This window comes from Canis lupus, chromosome 16 (assembly GCF_011100685.1).
Source record: "Canis lupus familiaris isolate Mischka breed German Shepherd chromosome 16, alternate assembly UU_Cfam_GSD_1.0, whole genome shotgun sequence".
Taxonomy (NCBI): domain Eukaryota; kingdom Metazoa; phylum Chordata; class Mammalia; order Carnivora; family Canidae; genus Canis; species Canis lupus.
The window spans coordinates 31941496-31966933 of NC_049237.1; the positions used below are offsets into that span (position 1 = coordinate 31941496).

Below are 25438 nucleotides of genomic sequence, written 5' to 3' on the forward strand. Positions count from 1 at the left end.
CTCTGGCTCAGGTCATGATCCCGGGGTCCTGGGATCAAGTCCCAAATGGGGCTCTCTGCAGGGAGTCTGCTTCTCCCTCTGCCTATGTCTCTGCCTCTCTCTCCATGTCTCTCATGAATAAATAAATAAAATATTTTTAAAAAGACCAAACTATTTCCAGATACTATATACACCTGTGAGATGGAAAAATGTAGCTGGCATGTGTTTCGTAGAATTAGGCATCTTTCCTGGTAGATATTTTGTCCACACACACCCTAATCTCTGGAATTTGTGGATATGTAAATTTACATGGCAAAAGAAACCTTGCAGATGGGATTAAGATAATACACTCTGAGATGAAGAAATTATCCAGAATTATCAGTGTGGGGCCGATGTCATCACGTGAGTACTTAAAAGCTAAGAGTCTTCCCTGGCTGTGTTCAGACAGAGATTGGACAACAGAATAAGCATCAAAGAGAGATAACATTGCTGGCTTTGAGGAATGCAGAAGGGGCAGGAGCCAAGAATGGTGGATGGCTCTAAGAGATAGAAAAGCAAGAAAATGGGTTCTCCAGAGCTTCCAGAGAAGAATTTAGCCCTGCTGACACCTTGCTTTTAGCCTAGTGAGACCGGGTTAGACTTCTTACCTCCAGAACCATGCAATAATAAATGTGTTCTTTCTTTCTTCTTCCTTCCTTTCTTTCTTTCTTTCTTTCTTTCTTTCTTTCTTTCTTTCTTTCTTTCTTTCTTTCTTTCTTTCTTTGATTTATTTATCCATTTCAGAGAGACAGCAGGGGGGTGGGGCAGAAGGAGAGAGACTCTCAGGCTGACTCCCCACTGAGCACAGACCCCAGTGCAGGGCCCCATCGCAAGACTCCAACATCACAACCTGAGTGGAAATCAGGAGTCAGATGCTCAACAGAGTGAGCCACACAGACACCCCTATAAATGTGGTATTTTCAATTGCTGATTTTGTGGAAATTTGTTGTAAGAAGCAATAGAAAACTAATATGAGGCTCCAACCTCAAGATGAATGGGAGACATGCAAGAGGAAATGAAACAGTCCGACTCTGTAATCCTTGTCTTTTCTCTCAGGTCGTGGTTGAACTGGGAAAATTTGAAAGGAAGAAGTTTAAAAATTCTGATTTGCGAGCTGGACATGCAAAAATGGAAGAGGAGCCTGTACATCTCTATCCACTCCCTGGGAAAGAAGCACTGATCTTGAAGCGGAAGAACCAACTGGAAACTGATAGCTATCCCATCATGCTCTGGTGGTCCCCCTTGACTGGGGAAACTGGAAGGTTAGGCCAGTGCGGAGCAGATGAGTGTTTCTTCACCATCAACCGGACCTACCTACATCATCCCATGACCAAAGCATTCCTCTTCTATGGTAAGTAGGGCTTTTGTTTTTATCCCTTTGCTTGCTGACATCATCTTCCAAAGCTAACTTATTTTTACCTCCCCAAGAAGAGATGGTGGTGTTCCCTTTGAAAACACTGTGACATGCCCGATTCTCTTTGCATTTGCTCTGTGTAAGGCCTGAGCATTTAGCAGATACAATAAATAAATAAGCTTGAACAACACAGAGGTGGTTGGCTGGCTGCTTGGTAATTGTGGAAGAGGAGAGATTTCCTCTTGCCTTTTCACAGTTGGATGCTGTGCTTTACTGGATTTAGTATTCAGAGAATTGGATATTGATTCTGTTGCTGATATCAATTCAGAATGTCACCTGTGATAATAGGAGATTTTGATGACCATGACAGATGAATGTTTAATAGGACATTAACTAAGCACAGTGTTCTTTATTTCATTAGTCAGATTCATCAGCCAATGTTTTGCATTGGCTTTCAAGAGTAAGTTGGTATTCATCACTTCTGAGGCTGATTGTATGTCCTGCTGGGACCGAGGATGACCAAACCCAGCAAGGGGAAGTTAGCAAGATTTCACAGTGGCAGGAAATACAGAGCTCCTGGGTGCTGAGTGGTGGGGGCAAGGGGGTACAGATGAGCAGACTCGACCAAATATAGCCAAAGTTGATCAGTTAGGAAGTCAATGAAAGCAAATCTGCTTCAGAGTGGTGTGACTGTGTCTCTGTATTTGTGTGTGAGAGAGAGAGAGAAGGAGGGAGACTTGACACTCTTCCTTTAGAGATTGGGCTGGGATCTCTGCCTGCAAGAGAGTCTGGTTTCCGCTTGTTGGAGGTGAGAAGCAGCCATCACATCACTGCTGTACCTCCTTGCCAAGTGTAGCCATTGATTTTATTTTTTAATTTTTATTTTTTGTTTATTTATTTACTGAAGTTCAATTTGCCAGCATATAGTATAATACCCAGTGCTCATCCCGTCAAGTGCCCCCCTCAGTGCCCGTCACACAGTTACCCCATACCCCCACCCACCTCCCATTCCACTACTCCTTGTTCTTTTCCCAGAGTTGGGAGTCTCTCATGTTCCATCACCCTCTCTGATATTTCCCACTCATTTTCTCTCCTTTCCCCTATAATCCTTTTCACTATTTTTTATATTCCTCAAATGAATGAAACCATATGATGTTTGTCCTTCTCCGATTGACTTACTTCACTCTGCATAATACCCTCCAGTTCTATCCACGTTGAAGCAAATGGTGGGTATTCATTGTTTCTAATGTAGCCATTGATTTTAATAGTGAGACATTTCTTAGACTATCTGATGCTACTCCAGGGCAAACAGGCTGTGGGGGACATGTCACCTTAGCATATGGCATGGCTCACTGTGATGACACAATGACGTAAACACTGAATACTAATCTATCCAACATGGTACAGCTTTTGGGGAAGGCTATGGGGGTCAGAAATTGAGTGGGGTGGGCAGGGATGTGGAAGGAGAGTTAAATATTCTTCTTCCACAGTAAGAATCCATATATACTGTCTAAAACTGAAAAGTCAAGAAGTAAAATCTAAGCGTATTATTTGGGAATGCTGGAGGTCTATGTGCATGTACAACATGTTAAAAGGTTTTGTTTAAAAGGCCGCTACTGTGATATGACCACTCTGGGTAATGACCTGGCAATATCCAGTAGATGTAAATTCATACCAAATCATCCCACACTGCTAGGAAAGAAGTCTCACACATGCACATGGATTGTTTATAGTAGCGTTGTTTGTCCTAAGTATGGTTTTTTTTTTTTTTTAATTTTTTTTATTTATTTATTTATGATAGTCACAGAGAGAGAGAGAGAGAGAGGCAGAGACATAGGCAGAGGGAGAAGCAGGCTCCATGCACCGGGAGCCTGATGTGGGATTCGATCCCGGGTCTCCAGGATCGCGCCCTGGGCCAAAGGCAGGCGCCAAACCGCTGCACCACCCAGGGATCCCCTAAGTATGGTTTTTAAAATAACCTATATGTCCAACACAAGAAAATCAGTCAAATGAAGTGCAATATACATAAATTCAGTGTGACACTATGCTACAGTGAAAATGAGTATTCTGGAGCTATGAGCCTCCAACATTGATAGACTTCAGAAACCATATAAGAGGAAAAGCAAGTTAGAGGGATAAGACAGAAAGGTAACATATCATGTCTCCCGGAGATTCTTGACCTGCTCCATTCTAGAGTGGTTCCCTTTTTGCTGGGTACACAGGTGCTGTCCGGGCTCCCCATTGTTCTGTGGACTTCCTGTGCCTTACTCTTGTGTTGGCTTCCTTGTTTCTTTAAAAAAAAAAAGATTTATTTATTAGAGAGATAGAGGACATGGGGTGGGGGGTAGAAAGAGAGAGAGAATCCCCAGCAGACTCCCCACTGAGTGGGGAGCTTGACATGGGGCTTGATTTCAGGACCCCAAGACCAGGGCCTAAGCGGAAATCAAGAGTCAGACTCTTAACTGACTGAGCCACCTAGAGGCTCCATCTGTTTCTTTTATGTCTCATTTTTCTCTCTCTTGGTTTATATTTTTGCTTCAGTGTGGTCTGAGAAAGGTCTATGGAAGATAAGTCTTCAGAGACTTTGTACGTATGATAATGTGTTCATCTTACCCTTAACCTTCACTCATGGTTTGGCTCAGCATAGAATTCTAGGTTGGAAACTCTTTTCTTTCTGAATTTGAAAGACGTTTCCCCACTGTTTCCTAGCTTCTAGTGTTATTGTTGGGGACTCCAAAGCTATTTTTATTCCCCCCACTTTGTATTCTGCTCCCGTATCCCTGCTCTGGAAAAATATAGAATATTCTTTTTCATCAGTTTGGAAATTTAGTGATAGGTGCTTTGGTGTCAGCCTATTTCCTTTTATTGAGGTAGGTACTGAAATATTAGGTTGCTAGGAAGCCTATGAAGCAGTTTTTAGCTTAGCGACGTTTCCAGAACTCACAGATCTTCAGGTTCATGTACTTAATTTTATCAGCACACTAAGACTCGATTCTTCTCTCAGGGATGGACTTACCTCTAACCAAATTCCCAGAAGACTGATGCGTTCAACTGGAATTCTTCTGGTTTGAGTTTCATATCTCTGGGTTTGTTACTCTCCAGCTCCTGAAACCATCAGTGACTCTCATTAAGAGCTAAATATGTGCCATTTTTATTACCCTGGCATTTAGGACTCTCTGATCTGAACCCAACCTGTCTTCTAAACTTAACCACTGTGATTCTATCAACAAAATCTTATGTTCAAAAATCAAACCGCAATAGTCCCCATTTTAGGCAGAAGCCACAAATGCACTAATTTAGTGCCACTGTTTATTCAGTTTCTGAGTCCTACATTGTCCTTTTTATATTTGTCCTGTCAAATAATCTACAGAATACCTACCATGTGTTTGGCAAAATGGATGAATAATGTGTCTAATATCAGACAGATTATTATCTTAAGACAAAGACATTACCTTACCGTAATGCAATTCTAAATGGCATCTATACCATGAGAAATGCCAGTAAATCTTGTGGGATTTCAAAGAAGGGAGAGAGAACATATGATTGGAGGAGTCAGGAAAGGCTTTGTAAGACCTCCTTCATAAAACAGGAGAAATCTGAAATGTTGAGAGATAATGGAATTGGATTGTGCTTAGATTGGAAGACATTTCAGGATGAGGGACAGCATGAATGTGGGCAAAGAAGTAGAAAGTTATGGGTGATATCTGAGGTATGGCAAAGCTATAGCATAGTTTTGGGTAAGAGAGAGATGGAGATTGAATGATATATTGGGACCAGAACATGGAGAACCTTGATTGTTGGCTTAAGATTTTGTATCGAGTTGGAGAATGGCATCAGGAAGCCCCCAAAGGTTGAATGGCCTTTTAAACATCAACTCAGATATAACAGCTGTGAGCCATTCTGGATTCCCTTCCATCAAATGCAGCCTCCACTGTGTGCCAGGCACAATGCCAGTCATGAGGAATAAAGAAGATAAATATGATAACTATGGCATTTTTTAAAAGATTTTGTTTATTTATTCATGAGAGACACAGAGAGAGGCAGAGACATAGGCAGCGGGAGAAGCAGACCCCAAGGAGCAGAGAAGCCTGATGCGAGGCTCGATCCCAGGACCCTGAGATCATGACCTGAGCTAAAGACAGATGCTTAACCGACTGAACTACCCAGATGCCCCTTGGCTTTGCTCTGTATTACTTCTCTTCCTTCATGGAGTGTAAAGTTCTTGATGCTAGGGCAGCATCAGTCCATTTTTATACGTCCACCCCTTATATCTAGCACCTTCTATGTGACAGGTGCTCAGGAAGTATTCATAAAAACCTCAAGTTAGAAAGGATGTGGGAGTCTAACCTTCTCTTCATCAAGGTTGACAAGACTGAAACTCTGGAAAGTGAGAGACACAAAGGAAACAAGCAAACTCAAAAGAAGACAGCACCCCTTTCTGTCTGAGGACTCCAAATTCTAATTAAGTAGGTCAGTTCCAACTAACTGCACATGGGATTCTGCTGTGGCAGGATTGGAAAAAAAAAAAAAAAAGGCAGGGAAAATGATTCAGGTGTCAAAAGCTGACCTAATTCAGTGAAATGGAAACTCGGAGGATTATATAACCTTGAAGCTATTGTAAACCAGAGTATTTTTGAGTTTGCTTGTTTCCTTTGTAGCCTACTTTCTCGTTTTCTTCTTCCTAGATATGAGTCATTTGCTTAATACGAACACAGTGAAGACTGTGTCTGGTTTGAGCCATTTGAGAAACGCGAGGCTTCAGCTTCATTAACAGTTCTCTGAAACGAAAATATAGCAGGCACAAGCGAATAAAGTAGTTTTTTTTTTTAAGCCAAAAGTCCATGGGTCGGGACGCCTGGGTGGCTCCGTGATTGAGCATCTACCTTCAGCTCAGGGCATGATCCCGGGGTCCTGGGATCCTGGGGGTCCTGGTCTCTGCCCCTCTCTCTCTGTGTCTCTCATGAATAAATCAGTAAAATCTTTTTTAAAAGTCCATGGGTCACAGAAGTTTTAGACACTGTCACTGTTGTGATTTCATACAAAACTCTGTGTTTTTAGACCGTTGTCCAGAAAGATGTCTCTCCTGGAGGAGGGGTTGGAGTCACCCTTGACGAAAATGGGCTTAGGCAAAGCAGGCAACTATTTATGTTTTAGGTGAGCTTCTAAATAGAAGTTTTAGTAAACATAGGCACACGTGGAGAGAAAGGAAACAAGGAGGCTCCTGAAATATTTCACCTCCTGAGGAATATGGGAATGAGCACACCTTGCTGAAGTCTGGAGGTTCTGAAGAGGAAGGACATCACGTTGGCCCTCCTCAGGATGCCTGCAGTCCACCCTCTGGGGTTGAGTGTGGACTGTGTGCCGGGGGCTCTAGTACCTCCACCCTAGGTACAGGCCCCTGGCTCTCCCTACCGCTTTCTTGAGTGCGATCTCATTGCCTTCTCACAACAGCCTCGTAGGTGGGAATTCTATCTATTTTTGATGAAGAGGGAAGTAAAGCATGGAGTGAAGAGGCTTGTCTTCGGTTACCTGTGTGGGTGGTGAGGAATCAAAACTTTCTCCTAACAGAAAAGCATGAGATAATATAGTCCACGTTCTCTCTCCAACCTCGGAGAAGACTTAGAGTAAAGGAATCATCAGAAATGGGTTGCATCATTTCGGAAGACTTCTTTAAGATCCAGTGTTTCAAGGTAGGTCTTTAGCCGAGTTGTGGAGAGCCCCAGACAGGGAAGTATCATGAGCAAGGCAATGGAAATCAGCATTCTAGCTCACTCTGTGCCCAGCACATTAACGAACAAGGTGTTCTGGTATCGAAAAAGCCTCCTGGGGCCCCAGGTGGCTCAGTGGTTGAGTATCTGCCTTTGGCTCAGGACCCCCCTTGATCCCTGGGGTCCTGGGATCAAGTCCTGGGAGCCTGCTTCTCCCTCTGTCTATGTCTCTGCCTCTCTGTGTCTCTCATGAGTAAATAAATAAATTTTTTTAGAAAATAAAAAAAGAAAAAGTAAAGGCCTCCTGAGTGAGAAATGGAGATGGCTTCTATTATAAGCCATCTACAGCTTACTAGGTCTCAGAGTGTTGTAATGAAATACATTTAGGTTGAATGCTAGCAAACATAGTAGACGCTTTCTTTGTTTCAAAGGGCACTTTTGGATTTCTCGGTATCTCAGTGTGATGACCCCTAATTAAAAAGAGAGGGATGTAGGAGTGGCAGCCCAGCTCGGTGGGTAGGGCCTTTGAATTGGTCCTCTGGTGCAATCCTTGTCCCTTGATGTCTACTCATTTTTTTTCAGTTCACCAAGTGTTAATCAGGCTATAATGAAGAGCGATCTAAAGAGGATACTCATGCTTATACCGAAAAGCCGGTTTATTACTGTATATCTTCACAGTCATAGGAGTCCTGCTGTTCATTTTTCAGGGTTTCTCCACCCAGTGATCAAGTTAGCCAGAAAATGATGATGCTTGGTGAGCTTAGAATTACAGGAAACATTTGAATGGTCTTGAGGGACAAGGGAGATAGCCTGATTGGCTTCCTCGGTCCCTAACAGAGTGTAGTAACGATTATTGCCATTTTCAGTGCCCACTCTGCCAGGCACCAGATACTCTCTGTGTGTTCTCTTATTTAAAATCACTACACTGTGCAGTAGCCTAGGCATTATTACCATTTTAGACACGAGGAAACAGGCTCAGAGAATGTGACATGCCTAAGATCACACAGATGGAAAGTGCCTAGTCGTGTACCCAAACCTGAATATTTGATTGTGCAACTCCTACTCTGTTTATTAATCTTTTGCTACACCATCTACACCAGAAGCCGTGAGTGTGCGTGCCTGATCCAGCATCTTTCTCCTCTGGGAATGCTAGATCATCAGTGAACTCTGTTACCAGTCACCTCTTCATCTCCCAGGTTTCATGCAAAAGTTTACTCTTTTGTTTATTCATTCTCTGTGAGACATTTTGTCCATTCATTCATTCATTCATTCATGGCCTTCGTGATGACCAAGCATGAGCTCTGGAATGAGAGCAACACACCTGTGTTTCTCACTGTCCTTTAAAACCATACTTATGGGGTTAATTTTTTCTTTCTTTTTTTAAAAATATTTTATTTATTTATTAATGAAAGACACACACACACACACACACACACACACACACACACACACACACAGAGAGAGGCAGAGGGAGAAGCTGGCTCCATGCAGGGAACCCGACGCAGGAATCGATCCTGGAACTCTAGGATCACGCCCTGGGCCAAAGGCAGGCGCTAAACCGCTGAGACACCCAGGGATCCCAGTTTTTTCTTTCTTTTAAAAAATAATTTATTTAAATTCAGTTTGCCAACATACAGTATAGCATCCAGTGCTCACCCCATCAAGTGCCCTCCTCAGTGCCCGTCACCCAGTTACCTCATCCCTCACCCGCCTCCCCTTCTGCAACCCTCTGTTTGTTTCCCAGAGTTAGGAGTCTCTCATGGTTTGTCTCCCTCTCTAATTTTTCAGGGAGTTAATTTTCACCATCCCCTAACTGGGAACTCTGGCAGATTCTCCAGCCTTTGTGCTCCCTCATAGGACATGAACAGTTTTAGGTTGCAAGTGCAGTTTCAAACTTAGTCAGTGGCATGTTCAGTCCTGGGTAGACTATCTGAACTCTGAATTCACCTAGTGTGACATTTGTTGTGTTCTCTAGCTTGGAACTCTTTTCATGCCTTGAGCCCACTGCCCTGAGAAAGGCTCTTGTGTTCTTTCTGCTCTTTATTTGCTCCATCACTGGCTGCTTTTTGGAACCTGGTGGAGTTGCAGTGAGGAGAGGAGAGAATTAGGGAGATAGGACATTTCTTACTTGGCTGTGTGTGGCTTCATATCTTCTGAACCAGGCAGATGGTTAGAGCTGGTGTCCTTGAGTGAGTCGGGTGGGAGATAAAGAACACTTTTTCTATTCTGGGGCATTTTCATGGCATTTGGAGTGTGCCTGTTGGACTTTTACAGTTTCCCTTCTCAGGAAGCTGAGTCTCTACTCTGCGTAGTCAGCTTCCCAGATCCTGGCAGAACAACTCCAGCTTCTTTTTGCTGAGGCCTCTTTTGTTCCTTGTAGGGCTCCAGGAGGAGGATCCGAGGCTGCCTACCTGCTTCCCATGTGTGTCAAGGAAAGTGCTTACCAGCCTCTTGACTTGACTAGCTTTGGGTTCATGGGCAGGTCACATCCCCTCATCCTCTAGATTTTCCTAGTGAGATGGGTTGGGGGAGCCCAATCATGGCCCACAGTCCTCCTGCACCTCCACAGGCATGAGGTCTTCTGTCTCTGTCTCTCAGGTACAAGATCATATTGCATATTTCAGAGTTCTCCAGATAGCGCTGGAGAAGCAGGGGGTTCAGAGCATGGCACAAGTGCTCACCATGGGGACGCTTCCATAATGTCCCCGCAGGCACTTCTCTCTCATCCCTTTCTGTATTCTTGACCTTGTCGTGAAATCCAAAAATCATAAAACGAGTTCTCCTTCATTCCAGGCATAAATTCAGCGAGTGAGGGCAAGTATGGGTTCTGTCTCATAATGACTTTGAATCTTGGTATGTGTCCTGTTGGTTCTATCCCAACAGTAAGCTGTACAGGGTTTCTGCAGAGTGGCACCATTTGCGAGGCCCCTTGCCATGTGCTGGAGAAGCATGGAAAACAAACAAGTTTGGTCTCACATGATTCTATCACAGTTGATGGGCTGACAGCCTCGATAGATTTCCTCACATGGCTATCCCCACTTCATGAGACACATCCATGAACCATGCTCCGGGGTAGAGAGTTCTGCTGATCTCATCCACCACCTGTTAGTTCTTACTAATTTTTGTCTCTGGTGGTTGATCTTCTCTTGGGCCTTGTGCATTGAATTAGTGGGTAATTGTTTTTGTTTTTATTTTTTTGGAAGATTTTATTTATTTATTCATTAGAGACACACAGAGGGAGAGAGGCAGAGACATAGGCAGAGGGAGAAGCAGATTCCATGCAGGGAGCCCGACTGGGACTCGATCCTGGGACTCCAGGATCACACCCTGAGCCAAAGGCAGATGCAGACGCTCAACCGCTGAGCCACCCAGGCATCCCAGTAATTGTTTTTAATAGCATCCCAGATTAAGACTTCTGTAGGAGATGGGAAAGAAATTGGACTTAGTTGGACTTAATTGTGTGGGCAGTAATGAGGTTGAACATGAAAAGAAGCTCATAATAACTAGGTGATTATATACAATATATGTACATATGTATATGTGTTTATATCTGTCTGCATATATATATCTTTGCTGTAATAAAACTTCTCATTTTTTTAAAGATTTTATTTATTTTGAGAAAGAGAGTGCACACATGAGCAGAGGGAGAGGCAGAAAGAGAGGGGGAGAGAGAATCTCAAGCAGACTCCCTGCTGATCATAGAGCTTGTCATAGGGCTCGATCTCATTACCCTGAGTTCATGACCTAAGCTGAAACCAAGAGTTGGGAGCTCACCCTACTGAACCCCCCCAGGCACCCCAAACCTCTTATTTTAAATAGACATTTCATTTTTAGTTACATAATTATTTGTGTGGTACTTTACAGAGGGCAGAGGCAGTGGCACGGCTCTGCTCAGACCCCCAGCAACATCTCATCTGGTTAGAGTTCCAGGTCCTTACTGTGGCCTCTGAGACTACAGGCTCTGCCCTACTCGTTTCTTCAGGCTCCCCATGCTCTCTCCTCTCTACCCCAAGCTGCTCGCAGCACCTCCCCACATGCAAGAAGCCTTGCCAGCCTCAGAACCTGTCACTTGTTCTCTCTCTCTCTGCGCTTCCCTGGCTTGTTCCTTCCCATGTCGGGTGTCTGTGAGTGATGCTTTTCCCCAAAGAGGCCTCTATCCTCACCTCCTCCTGAAGCAGCGCTCCCCTCCCACGCCAGTCTCCGGTGCTATAAGCCCTGGTCCAGCTTTATTTTCTCTTCACAGCACTGGTTACCCCCAAATTTTGCTTACTCATCTGGAGCCAGTTATCAGTTGTCTCCCCCCGCTAGAATCTAAATTCAGGAAGACCAGGACTTTTGCTTTGTTCCCTGCTGTCATCCCACAACCTAGAACAGTGCCTGGCCCCTAGCAGGCTTTAGGGAACATTGTTGAGCAAATAAGCAAGTGAAACTGGCCTGATCTCCTCATGTAGAGATGGGGAAGAAATGAGAATGCTAGTTTTTTGTTTTTGTTTTTTTAAGATTTATCCATTTATTTTAGAGAGAGAGAGAGAGAGAACGCGCGCGCGCACATGCACACACAGGAAGGAGGAAAGGGGCAGAGGGAGAGAATCCTCAAGCAGACTCCCTACCGAGGGCAGAACCAGACCTGAGCAGAATCCAAGAGTCCTGCTCAACCACTTGAGCTACTCAGGTACCCCAGAGAACTTTGGGATTTTCATCTTCATTGGGTCTTGAGATGTTCTATAACTTATCCACGTGCCTGACATATTTTTTTTGAATATGGTCTTTAGACCCAACGATTAACAGGCTGTTTTATTTAAATAATATTTTATCAAAATTTGTTGTGTGCACAGTTGAATTAGATTTTCTGCTACAAGACGTATTTCGAAGAAAGCGTGAGGGGTTTTTTTAGAGTCTAGAAGCAATCACTTTCAGCTCTTTTTGCTATTTTTTTAAACAACATGTTACTTCCTAATTTTGTAATCAGGGGTGGGGAAGTGGGGAAGAACATTCACCCTGGCTCCCTGCAGACCTGGACACACAGCATGGATGCCACATGCCTGGCACTGTGCTGCAGAAAGCCAGCGTGGTCACTGGGGGGACAGTTGTGCTGTAGCTTTTATTGCATCAGTTGGGTATGATTGATTCTTACTTTAACTAGATAAGATCTGGCAGCCAGCGTTAATAACAGGGGAATAGCTGTCATGAGAACAGAGGCATCCAGTTTTAGTAATGCCCAGTGTTCAGGTGTTGAGGTCGTTGGTTGGAAAGTAAGAGACAAAATCTCAGCTAATACTTGGGCTCTTTCAGTGGGAGTTGTGGTAGGTTTGGGGTTTTTTGTTTTGTTTTGTTTTGTTTTTCCTGATAGTTCATGTAATATAATGTGTGGGTCATTCTTTCACCTCATGTCGGATTTATTTGCATCTCTAGAAAGTTGTCTTCGTGTAGTGCTGGAATGGTGGAGAACCAAGCAAACCCAAATTCTCTGCCACTGAGATTTCTAAAACTTGAGAGTTTATGACCTTACTTATTTTGCTGTAAATGGGTAGTTTCGAAACCCAGCTCACCCTAGCGTCATGAGTGAACAAACAAACAGAACCCTCTCTCCCTGGGGTTCATGTTAACATATTCAGAATCTCTTGTGCTGAAGACTTGTAATCTGCCAGGTATGTTGTCAGTTTGTCCACATGGGAGATTGGCTTAAGAAGCATTTTGCAGGGCTTTAGGAAGGTGTGGGAAGAGTTGGCCAGAGAGTTGGAAACAAAAGAAAACACATTTTCAAGAAAGAAAATGTAACGATAACACACTGGTTTGGCCTAGCAGTAAAGAACATTTATACCTGTAATAATGAAAGCACTGGATATATACTTAATCAAAAATGGATGAGATGAGTGAGGGGATGGGTTAAGTAGGTGATGAGGATGAAGGAGTGCACTTGTGATGAGCACCCGGTGATGGATGGAAATGTTGAATCACTGTATGGTACACCTGAAACTAGCATTACACTACATGTTAACTGACTGGAATTTGAATAAAAACTTTTAAAAAAATGGCTGAGGAGGGAAGACAAATATGTGGGGGAAGGTGGTCTAGGCGAGTTCAATCTACATTTTCCATAGTGGGAAGACAATATTATCTAAAACTGAAAAACCAAGAAATAGCATATTAGGCATGTTACTTAGATGTTTTTGAAGTGTGAATACAGAACAAACACCTGAAGGTATTGGAGTGGTGACTTCTGGCATGTGGAAAGGGGGTATGGGTGTGGGGCAGGACACTGCTCTCTGGTATTAATGGCCCAATAAAAGGCCAATTTCACTTTTAAAGCTATATGCAGATATTAATTTGGTATAAATAAAAATTTAATTAACAAAGATATTTTGTCTTAGGAGATATACTTAAGTGCAAGGACAGTAAGAACAGTTATTATAAATTACCCAATTCTTAGACTTTCTCGCTTTATCAGGATACCTTTGGGAAGAGTGTTAATTATGTAAAGACATTAATATATCTAGCTAAGGTATTCACTTCCTTCCATGAAAAATTGCATATTAATATCACTTGATGTTCAGTCTCTCCACATAAAAAGATAAATCAACTGAATTATGCTAGATTTAGTTTGGTGTAAGGACAAAGGCTTTAGTGAGCCTCATAATGTTTTAGTTTTAAGGGTTGTCAGGCAGGACTGGAATTCTCTTGGCCTTGTTTCTGACCCAGCCTCCTTTTTTATTTAACCCTCTCTGTTCTTTTGATAGCATGTAGTTATATAAAGATTAAAGGAAGAGCAAAATAGCTGAAAATCTGAAAGCATTTCTCAGGTTAACCTCATGAATCGCGAATGAAGCACAGAAGTAACCAGTGCCAGAAATCTAGCACTTTCCCTCTGGCTGGCATGAGGAGGCAGCGGACGGATTTCATTACTGCAGCTTCAGCAATTTGGGCCAATGGATGGGTTGGCACAGATCCAGTTCTGGGCAGATTCTCTGACACCCAGAAACCCTCTGAGACAAGCTGGCAGCTCCCGTCTTCAGAGAAGACAACTGCAGTGCTCATAGGCACCCAAAATAAAACTGTGCAGCTTTCATTGATGTGTTTTTGCTCTTAAAATTAAAGAACAAGGGGCTCTTGGTTGGCTCAGTTGGTTTAGCTTCTGCCTTCGGCTCAGGTCCTGGTCTTTGGGTCCTGGGATCGAGCCCTGTGTCAGGACCCCTCCTCAGTGGGGAGTCTGCTTCTCTCTCTCTCTCTCTCTCTCTCTCTCTCTCTCCCTCTCTCTCTCTCTCTCCCTCTGCCCCTCCTCCCTACTTGTTCTCTCTCTCAAATAAATAATACAAAAATTGAAAAGCAAAACAAAACACTTAAACGGAAGAGAGTACAACAGACCCTTTGTTTTCACCAATTTTGCATTCACATTTTGGTCCATCCCATCTAGATAGTTCTAGGGTGCAGATTGAGTGGTCTGGCCCTTGAGAGATGCTAGGGTGCTAGGGAGCATCACATACCTGGATAAGAACAACCAGCATCCATCTCTCAACTGGCTTTATGTCATATACTTGTTGCATATGCTGGAGTTCTCTTGAAATATTAAAAACTTTTGTATTAGTGAAAAAGTGACCTCTCTGAAGGAAGTAAGCTAATAGTATTGATAATGAAAGTGAAGACAAAGCAAATTTTTTTAAAGATTATATTTATTCATGAGAGATACAGAAAGAGGCAGAGACATAGGGAGAGAGAGAAGCAGGCTCCCTGTGGGAAGCCAGGTGCAGGACTCGATCCCAGGACCCCGGGATCATGACCTGAGCCAAAGGCAGCTGCTCAACTACTGAGCCACCCAGGTGCCCCTAAAATGAAGTGTTTTAAGAAGCAATGGTTATCCAGCAGAAGATAGCTGTCTAAAGAGATCAAAGAGTAAAACATTGGACTAATTTATAGTTTGGATCTGTGTAAATAATTCACTTAATTCCATGTTTTGAGGACATTGTATGCTACTGTATTTGTGGTTTGGGGGAACTTGAGAATGTCTCGGGATGTATGCCCTGCTGGTGTCAGGGTCTCCTCCTCATTCATTTATACAACTGACATCTAAGAAACGTTTATTATACTTGTAGCCCTGTGCTGGGTGCCAGGGTTACAGCGTTAAACACAGCAGGCTCTGCCCCGTGGAGCTTACGAAATATGTAAATAGGATGCTACCAGCTACGGATGAGCATTTTGGTTTTATTTTTTTATTTTAGAGATTTTATTTATTTATGAGAGAGAGAGAGAGAGAGAGAGAGAGAGACAGGCAAAAGGAGAAGGAAGCTCCATGCAGGGAGCCTGACGTGGGACTCGATCCCAGGTTTCCAGAATCACGCCCTGGGCTGAAGGCAGTGCTAAACCGCTGAGCCATCTGGGCTGCCCGCATCTTGGCTTTAGACAGAATAACTGGGGAGGCCTCTATGAGGACATAACATTTGAGCCTGAGACTTGAAAGCTGGGAGGAGACAAACCTGTGTACGAATTGGAGGGAATTCATTTCAGGTCGAGGGAGCAGCTGGTGCGTAGGAAGAGTGGGAAGGAGTTTGATGGCGAGGAGGGTCAGAAGGAAGGTTGGTGTGGCAGGAACACCGGGGATGCAAAGAAGAGTGTAGGAGATGAGATTTGAGTGGCAGATAGAGGCCTGGTGATAAAGGACTCCATAAGACCATCTGAGCACAATGGGAAAATATCATAAGATTTCAAGCAGAATTGCTATGATATGATTTTTGTTCTGTTCTGTTCTGATTTTTGTTTTAAAAAGATCCCCGATGGCTTCTCCATGGAGAACGGATTGGAACATGAAGGTGGAAAGGAGACACAGTTTCCATTAAAGAAGTGGACATGATGGTGCTTTGGATTGGGATGGGAGGTAGCAGAGAAAAAAATGGGTGGCTTTGAGATGTGATCTGAAGATAGAATGGATGACTTGATGTCTCAGTGGTAGCTACTTTCCTACATACAGGTGTCCAAAGAGAAAAACTAACTGTGCTTATTCATTTAACTCCTTGGCCTTTCAGACGCTTAGTTCAACCTCACGTTATCAATTTACCACGACCATGATGCATAAACAACATAAATACAGCTATTCATTCCCTTCCTGATGGGTTAAAACAATATGTCATAAATTATTGATCACTAAATATTTTGCTTCCACAGGCACATAAATATTTAATCCTCAAGGTTATTGACATGTGCATATTTTACTTTCCTGAGTACAAACATCTAAATTTGATACCCAGATCCTTGGTAACTATATTTTTGTACGTGAGGAGCCATGTGCAACCGGTAATCCTCTAATTTCACTGCCAAAAAGTGTTAGCATTTGTTTACTGATAAAGCCTCTCCTGTTTAGTCAGAAAAACCAACAGATAAACATCCGTTTTATATGGGTCATCCCCCACTCTACCCACCCCTGACATCCCGGCCCCCACTCCTCCATCAGTCTTTTGAATCATCTGGAAAAGTTAAAAGGAAAATACAGCATTTTGTTTCTCATTCTAGACCAAATCAACATCTCTGGCAATGAGGACCAGGAATCTGTGTTCTTTATCAAACTTCCCAAGAAGTAATGATGTAGCTAGTCTTGGGGAGGTGGGGGGTATCGGGCACAGCTCTGAGAAGTTCTCTGCGGTGGCTTCCGCCACTAATGTTTTATGACTTAATATAAAATCTCTAAGTTCTATCATGAGAATTTATAGATGCATCCTTGGTTTTATATCTTGTTGTTGCTTATGTATGCCTATGATTTATTTTATGCTTGGTCTTTGGTAACAGAATATCCAATTATAACATTATGCCTTTGGGAAAATAAAATCCTCTTTAAGACATCTGCCTTGTGACAGTTTCCAAGAATGTCTCATGTTGAAATTGGAAAACTGTTCATAATTGGACATGTGAATTTTGATGATTCTTTCACAGGAATTATGCAATTAGGGTATTCTTTTTGCCACATGGGCACAATTTGGTCTTTCAGGAGCACTTGGTTGTTCGACTAATATAGCATCTGGTGATGTCTGAAAGTGTCAGAACCAGGGGCTTCTGCTTAGAGTAAGAGTCTTATTACTAAGCTGATGCTGAGCAAATGCTTGGATCCAGGAGGGATGAGACAAATTCTTTTTCTACTGTCTTTACCCAGCAGCACTCAGACCCAGAATGCACCCTCTCTGGGGGAGACTTGCACATGTTGTCTTAAAACTGTACAAATATGGAAACCAAGAGGGCTTCAGGGTTACTTAACAAAGTTGTCTGCTGCAGTGCACCTGTGCCCAGATGCCTTTCAAACAGTCCCATTAGATTCCTCTCTAGTCAGAGACTGTAAAGCTCCTGGCTTTTCAGTTCTTGATATATGATTGGCTGGGGTGGCTCATATTCTCTTTATTCTCAAGGCAACTAAACTCTGGTTTTTATTTTCATACATGACATTACGTGGTCTGTAAGCTTGCTAGCTCAGTTGTCCCACAGTTTGAAGGCAAATGCTCACACTCTCATTTCCAAAATGGCCCATTTTCAACCTCTAGATACAGTTTTCCAAATATTCTCTGGTTTGGGTCACCAGTATATGGAGAGCAATTGAAAGCATAGAGATGAGGGGCATCTGGGTGGCTTAGTGGTTGAGTGTCTGCCTTTGGCTCAGGTTGTGATCCCAGGATCCTGGGATTGAGCTCCATAGGGAGCCTGCTTCTCCCTCTGCCTATGTCTCTGTCTCTGTTGCTGTGTCTCTCATGAATAAATAAATAAAATATAAAAAAAAGTAGAGATGAAATTAGCATTTTTGATTTTTCGTAGCAGCCAGTTTACTTCTGCTTTTGCTAATCCCATCACTGTGATCCCTTGAGCCAATGCTCTGTCTTCATATTGACATTGGGCAGCTGGACACCATGCTGCTCATACAAGTGGGTGACTTTGTCAGTCACAGTATTGAAATGGTGGTTGGTAACAGTGGTGGTGGTGTAGAGGGTGGTGAGTTTTTGGCACATGGAAAGATTTGCTCAGCTTAAATATGAATTGGGTTATTTCTTTTTCATTGTAGTTAATAAGGTCAAGTGTTTTTCCCCCAAATTGCATGAGAAACTGTGGTATAATGGAAAGACCAGGGGTCAGACAGTGAGTTGGAGCAAGGCTGACTTGTTAGATGTGTGACATTAGCACTGTCTCCAAACCTCATTAAGTTTCTTTTTTCATTTATAATATGAGGATAATTCCAATTTCTGTAGAATGTTTAAGTTTTGAGATAATTCATGTAAAGTGCAAAACATTGCCAGAGGCATTGTCAATGCTTAATAAGTAATGACAGAGAGTTATTAATACTGATAGTATAATGATTAGGTTCATAATATTCCTTTATTATCCTTTTAACATCCATGGGATCTGTGGTGATGTCCCCTTTTCCATTTCTTTTTTCTTTTCTTTTTTTTTTTGGTAGGTAGCAAAGCTTATTGAGTGATAGTAAAGTGATGATAGTACAAAGCTCCCAGAGACAGAGGGGACCCGAGAGAGTTGCCACCAGAGATACCTTTTTCATTTCTGATAAATAATCTGTATATTCTCTCTGCCTTTTTCTTAGTTTAGCTAGAGGCTTATTGATTTTACTGATATTTTCAAAGAACCAGTTTTGTTTCCATTTATTTTTCTCTTTTAGTTTCATTTTTTCAAGTTCATTGATTTCTGCTCTAATTTTTATTATTTCTTTACTTCTGCTTTTTATGGATTTAATTTCCTCTTCTTTCTGTAGTTTCCTAAAGTGGAGATTTATGTTATTGATTTTAGATCTTTCTTCTTTTCGAATATATGCATTCTACACCATAAATTTTCCTCTAAGCACCACTTTCTCTGTATCCCACAAATTTTGAGGAGTTGTATTTCCATTTTCATGTAGTTCAAAAAATTTTAAAGTTCTCATGAGGTTTTTCTTTGATGTGTTACTTAGAAGTGTGATGTTTAGATATTTTCCAGTTACCTTTCTGTTCTTGAGTTCTAGTATAATCACATTGTGGTCTGAGAGCAGACATTATATGATCGATCTTTCTTTCTTTCTTTCTTCTTTCTTCTTCCTTTCTTTTCTTTCTTTCTTTCTTTCTTTCTTTCTTTCTTTCTTTCTTTCTTTCTTTCTTTCTTTCTTTCTTTTTCTTTCTTTCATGTGTTTTATGGCTGGAATGTGGTCTGTCTTGAGAATGTTCCATGTGAACTTGAGTGTGTATTCTGCTAGTGTTGGATGCAGTAGGGCATGGACATTAGTTCTATCCAGTTGGTGATTGGTGTTCTTCAGCTCTAGTATGTTGGCTGATTTTCTGGCTGCCAGATCTGTCCATTTCCAACAGAAGGGTATTGAAGTCTCCAACTGTAATAGTGGACTCCTCGTATCCTCCTTGCGATTCTTTCAGTTTTTGCTTCCTGTAGTTTGACAGTCTTTTGATAAGTGTATACATGTTGAAGATTGCGATCATGTTTATATTCAGATGAGCTAATGTAAAGTTAAGGAACAATGATAATAAGTTGATAATAGAATTAAAAGTAGACAAAGGCTCTTGGGTGGCTCTGTCAGGTAAACATCCGACTCTTGTCTCAGCTCAGGTCTTGATCTAAGGGTTGGGAGTTCAAGCCCCACGTTGGGTTCCATGCTGGGCATGGAGCTTATTCCAAAACAAACAAAACAAAACAAAACAAAACAAAACAAAAAAAAAAAAAAAACCCAATAAAAATAAATAAAAGTAAAAGTAGGCTAACAGAGTTGGCTTGGAGATAAAGAAGTTTTCTTACCTTTTGAGTAGATTACTATCTTCCTTTCTGGTCCAAGGCCTTTTCCTCTTTGAGGAGGGCAGAATTGTTACAGAAGAAAAGCTTCACCCTTGTATGTAACTTCAATGTTCAACTTTTCTTATTTCCTGTTACTTCCTTCCCTTTCTGAAGTCAGACTGCTCTCTTGAGGATTTTCTACATTGCTTTAGTTCCCACTTTAACATAATGAGAACTAAGACCAGAATACTCAGCTGTGAGACTTCTCCTGAGAAGGTACCCCTTCCAGTTGTGAAGCCTTGCTTCTCTGGGAGAAGGAAAGGGAGAAAGCCTTGTGTCTTCTAGCCCTCGGTATTGTGGGACATGAACAAAGAGGGAAAAGTAAAGGGAGGTAGATGCCAATATTTTGTATTTGCCCTCGTCAACCCCAGATCCTGCCTTTGGGTCACATTTTGGAGTGGAGACATTAGAAACACCTTGATAAGTTGAGGAAAACACAAAGACGGGCGGGTCCTGAGCTACAACATGGGGTCCAGCATAGTTAATTGGTCAGACTGGCATGACCAGGTAGGGGCTTCTGGTCTATTCTTCAAAGCTTGTGTGTTCTTGTATTGGATGCTTAGCATCAAGGTGCAGAACGTCCACTGGCCAGGCAAGAGGTGAACCCTGGGCTGAGTGCTGGTAGAGCTTACTCACAGAATCCAATCCCAAACGGTTGTACACCTTGCTTTGCCCAGGACAGCCCTCCGGAGCTGGCATCCTCTCCAGTTAATGCCCTCTGCCACTCTTTTTAAAAAAGATTTTATTTATTTATTCATGCAAGACACACAGAGAGAGGCAGAGACCCAGGCAGAAGGAGAAGCAGGCTCCCTGCAGGAAACCCAACATGGAACTCGATCCCGGGTCTCCAGGTTCAGGACCTGGGCTGAAGGTGGCGCTAAACCGCTGAGCCACCCGGGCTGCCCCGCTCTCTGCCACTCTTAAAAGTATCCCAATTGTACCAGAACCAATGTGTTCAGACAGTCATACCCCTGTGAGCAGTGAGTGGGCCTGAGCCTTCAGCGGAGCACCCCAGGCCCTGGCAGGGCCCCCCAGGACCAGACCATACACCTTGCAGATCCTGGCCTCAGCTGCAGAAGCTGCAGGATGTCACTTCTGAGGTCAGAGAAGTTGGAGGATGCCACACAGTCCCAGTACATACTCCCCATTGTCACACGGGTCCTGGAAAAGAGGTGGAGAAACCAGACAGACATTTTTACTGAGAGAATGAATAGCACGTAAGGGACCATTTGTAGGTTTTGCATGAAATTGCATTGCATTATTTGTTTTCCTTTTATGTCCACCAGATGGGGATTCAGGAGAAGCACTGGATTAGTTACACAGAAGATACATTTCATTTCCTCTCTGAAACATCTGAATTGCACTTAATACAAGTAAATTTTGCAACCCAGTCACTGAACCATGAATTACCTTTTCCTACAGCTTCTTCCTATCTTTGCAGGACTTTCTTTTCCAAGATCTCTCAAGCTGCTAAGACAAGATACCTGTCAGCCTTATAGTTAGTGGTTGAAACTTTTCTAAGAATATTTAGCGTCAAACTGGAATAGATAGCCCCCACCTTTTCACTGTGTCACATTTTCCTACTCATTCTGGACTCGCCACAGAAATAGACAGTGCTTCATATGTGCTCACAGCTCACCTTATGTCTGCAATCCCTTTAAATGATCTTCAGGGATACATTGTAATATTTATAATTGGGAAATGCTTATAGGTAGTATGTGTGTGTGTTTAGCTTTTATTTTTATTTATTTCAAGATTTTATTTTTTTATTCATGAGAGACACACGGAGGCAGAGACATAGGCAGAAGGAGGAGGCTTCCCATGGGGAGCCTGATGCAGGACTTGATCCCAGGACCTTGCGATCATGACCTGAGCTGAGGCCAGATGCTCAACCACTGAGCCACCCAAGTACCCCTGTTTTTAACTTTTAAATTAAAACATGAAATTTATACATTTCACTAACCTTAAAATGAATATTGTTATTGTTTGTTTTTTTGGAGAGAAAGAGCGAGCGGGCAGGGAGAGAGAGAATCTTTTTTTTTTTTAATTTTATTTATCCATTCATGAAAGACACACAGAGAGAGGCAGAGACACAGGCAGAGAGAAGCAGACTCCATGCAGGGAGCCCGATGTGGGACTTGATCCCGGGACCCCAGGATCACACCTTGGGCCAAAGGCAGGCTCTAAACTGCTGAGCCACCCAGGGATGCCCCGAGAGAGAGAATCTTAAGCAAGATCCAGGACTGGCATAGAGCCCAACACAGGGCTTGATCTCACAGCCCTGATATCATAACCTGAGCTGAAATCAAGAGTCAAATGTAACTTCTGTGTAACTGACCGAGCCACCCAGGTGCCCCATCTTAAGCCATATTAAGATTATTGATTAGCTTTATAAATCCATAAATTTCTACATAGTGTTTTTAAAAAAATATTTCATTTTATTTATTTATTGATGAGAGACACACAGAGAGAGACAGAGACACAGGCAGAGGTAGAAGCAGGCTCTTCACAGGGAGCCCAATGCAGGACTCGATCCCAGGACCCCAGGATCATGACCTGAGCCAAAGGCAAATGCTCAACCACTGAGCCACCCAGGTGCCCGAATGTGGTTATTCTTTATGTAGAGTCTGCATTGGAGACCTACAGAGAGCATAGACCTGGCTGGCACTCAGTTACCATGATCACTGATGTGATTTTCTGAAATGGTGAGTAGCTCTTGGTAAATACTAAAAGCAGGCTGCTTTTCCCTTAATTTACGTGGTTCTTACATTCCTGGAAAGTTCCACGTAAAATGGAAACTAGGCAAGAAATACCAGCCCTGGTGTTTATACAGAAGCTGAAGATAATTAAAAACGGGTTGTTCATTTTCATGACATGTGGGACACAGGACCTTTCTTCTCTGTGAACGGTGCTGTGCTTTTTAAGGTGTCTAGCATTTTGGGTCCCCTCCCATCGAGTGGCAGTAGCACTCCCAAATCACCATGAGTCCTCATCTCCTCACCCTGGAAAATTCCAAAAATGCCACTGGGGGTCCTCCTCAGTAGTTGAGAACGACTGCCCTACAGAGTCTCCTCCTTGACCCACGCTGCAGCCCATATGAAGATAGCACCTGCCCTTATGTCTTTACTCAGGACCTCTCTTCTGACCTTTATAGCTAAATACCCCATCATCTGCTTGGTACTTGTTTTACGGGTCCCAAAGTCGCCTCCAAACTCAGGAAATGGCTTCAGTGTCTGTTTATGCAGGTCAGGAGTCTAGGTCTCCTCCCCCTTACCCTCCATGGGTATCCCAGTCATCCTAAAATTCTTTTGATTATATTTCCTAAATACTGAAAATATTTTCTAAATGTTTTTGTTTTGTTTTTTGAATCTCTCCACTCTCCTAGGCTCTACGTTAACATTTTACTCTCAGCTGCCATAACCTCTTTTGTGGCCACCTTATCTGGTTACCTCTTATGTGGCCACCACAGCGTCCACTGCCTCATGCAGCTGCTTCCACTCAGCCTCATCTCTGCTTCCTCCGCTGACACTGATTGCCCGTAGTCCCTTGTAGTTCCTATGCTCCCTCCTACCAGAACACAGGCTGCCTTCCTTCTGGAATGTTCCTCTTCCTTCTTCATTCTGTTTATTCCAGCCAGAGTTCAATCCCAGCCATGTCGCTACCTCCAGAAAGCCTTCCTCGACCTCTCTGACAGGGTCAAGTCCCTTATCATAGGCACTCACTGCATTATATAACACATGTTTGAGTTCTGGCATTACCTTTATTTCTACGATTAATAGAATAATCATTTGATTATTAATTATATTTAATTATAAATGATCGATAATTGATAATCATAAATTAATCAATAAAGTTGATTAATGCTGGCCTTTTTCATTGACCTGTAAGCTTCTTGAGAACAGGGGCATTTTCTGATTTTGCTCTACCTACCACAGCGCCCCGCATGCATGCAGTAGGCCCTCAATTAAACGCTGAGCATCCCTGAAACTTGAAAAGAGGTTTGGTTTGCTTTGGTTTGGTTTTTGGCCAGAGCGCGCCTGTTCCATTTTGTGACGAGAGGGGGCAGCAGAGGGCCGCCAGAGGAGAGGTTTTCAAAAAAATCCAGGTGTCAGACTGGCTGTTTAATCAGGAGTGGGAGGAAAAGGAGAGAAACACGCTCAAGTGGGAACAGAGAAGCAAAAGAACAGGTTTTGCAGAAGGAAAACAGAGCCAGAGAGGGGAATGTGCAGTTAGGTAGAGGGGGCTGGGGGGGGATGTCTGGTGTGACGGGGGCAGCAGTCTTTGGCCTGGCACAGTGCTTCTCCCCAGGCCTGCTGGGGGTGGGAAGACTCCCTCCTGAACACCCCAGAAGCCATCGTGATGCAGCGATGCAGCCGGGGAGCAAAAGACGGGGGGAGCCAGTTTCTTTTGCAGCCACAGCTTAGGTTGGAGGCACAGGGCTCTGCAGGTGGTGACAGTTCTTTCCCTCAAGTGGGGTTTGGGATTGGCCTGGCCGGAGGGGCCTGGGGCAGGGAGGAAGGGGCAGACACTCACATTTCCCCAGCAGCCTCGGTGTCACAGGCACCAAACACTCTGGTAAGGTCAGGATTTTCCTCATCGGAAAGATGAGGGTGCTGTGGCTCAGAGGGTTACAAGAACGGGCTCCAAGCCCTACTCATGTAGCTAAACTAAGTTTTCAGCCCTAACTCCCTTGGCTCAGAAACCCGTGTTCTTCCTCAGACACTCTTGGGCCTTATTAAAGATTTTGGTAATGACTGCTTTTTCAATTTGCTGTTTCTAAAGAGAAGTATATACCCTTTCTGATCATGTGTCATACTGGTTAGATTCAAAACTTACCCTCGGGCATCTGGGTAGCTCAGTCAGTTAAGTGTCTGTCTTCAGCTCCAGTCCTGATCCCAGGGTCCTGGGCCTGAGCAGGAATGTGCTTCTCTGTCTCCTCCATGTCTCATGCTCTCTCTCGCTCTCTATTTTTCTCTCAAATTAATAAATAAAATCTTAAAGAAAAAAAAAACTCTAGAAACTGTTAGCTCTTTCATGGACGTGGTGGCTCTAGGGAAATGAAATCTACCATAAATATAAAATATATCGCATCTTCAATTGGCAGTTTATAATCTCTAATTGCTAACAAAGACTCAGAATTTGAAAAGTGCAAGTTTTCTATGGCCTGTTTGTTAGGATCAAAAATTGCAAGAATTGTCCGCCTGATTTTATATTGAAGGATACAAACTAATTCTGAGGTTCTCAGGAAGGGAATGCTCATGGAGGAAGTAGGATCCCTGCTCACACATCATGAGCCCCAATTAAAAGGACCTCAGAGCTAGTTCAGGAATTTCTCACCTGAAATATGACTACTAGAGAAGGAAAATTCGGGTGGAAGTTTCTAAGAGAGCACTTCTCAGCAGAAAACAGGCCACATTATCATAGATGTGGATGCCAGCATGAGTTGAGAACTGCCCCCCAGTCCAAGCTTGTCTCTTTGGGATTAGCAAAGCAAGGGTGGTACCGCAGGATGGAAGAGTAACCCTGGAGGGGGACGGGGTCGAAGCCAGGGGATCATGGAGCTGTCTCC

At 43.1% G+C, this 25438-nt stretch overlaps 1 protein-coding gene across 1 annotated transcript in view; it reads left to right on the forward strand.

The window, feature by feature from the left end:
* Positions 1-25438, forward strand: part of FUT10 (fucosyltransferase 10) — a 70078-nt gene that overhangs the window by 5377 nt on the left and 39263 nt on the right. Inside the window, 1 exon segment of the mRNA NM_001012647.1 lies at positions 1075-1369. Within this exon segment, the coding sequence (NP_001012665.1) occupies positions 1075-1369 (295 nt within the window).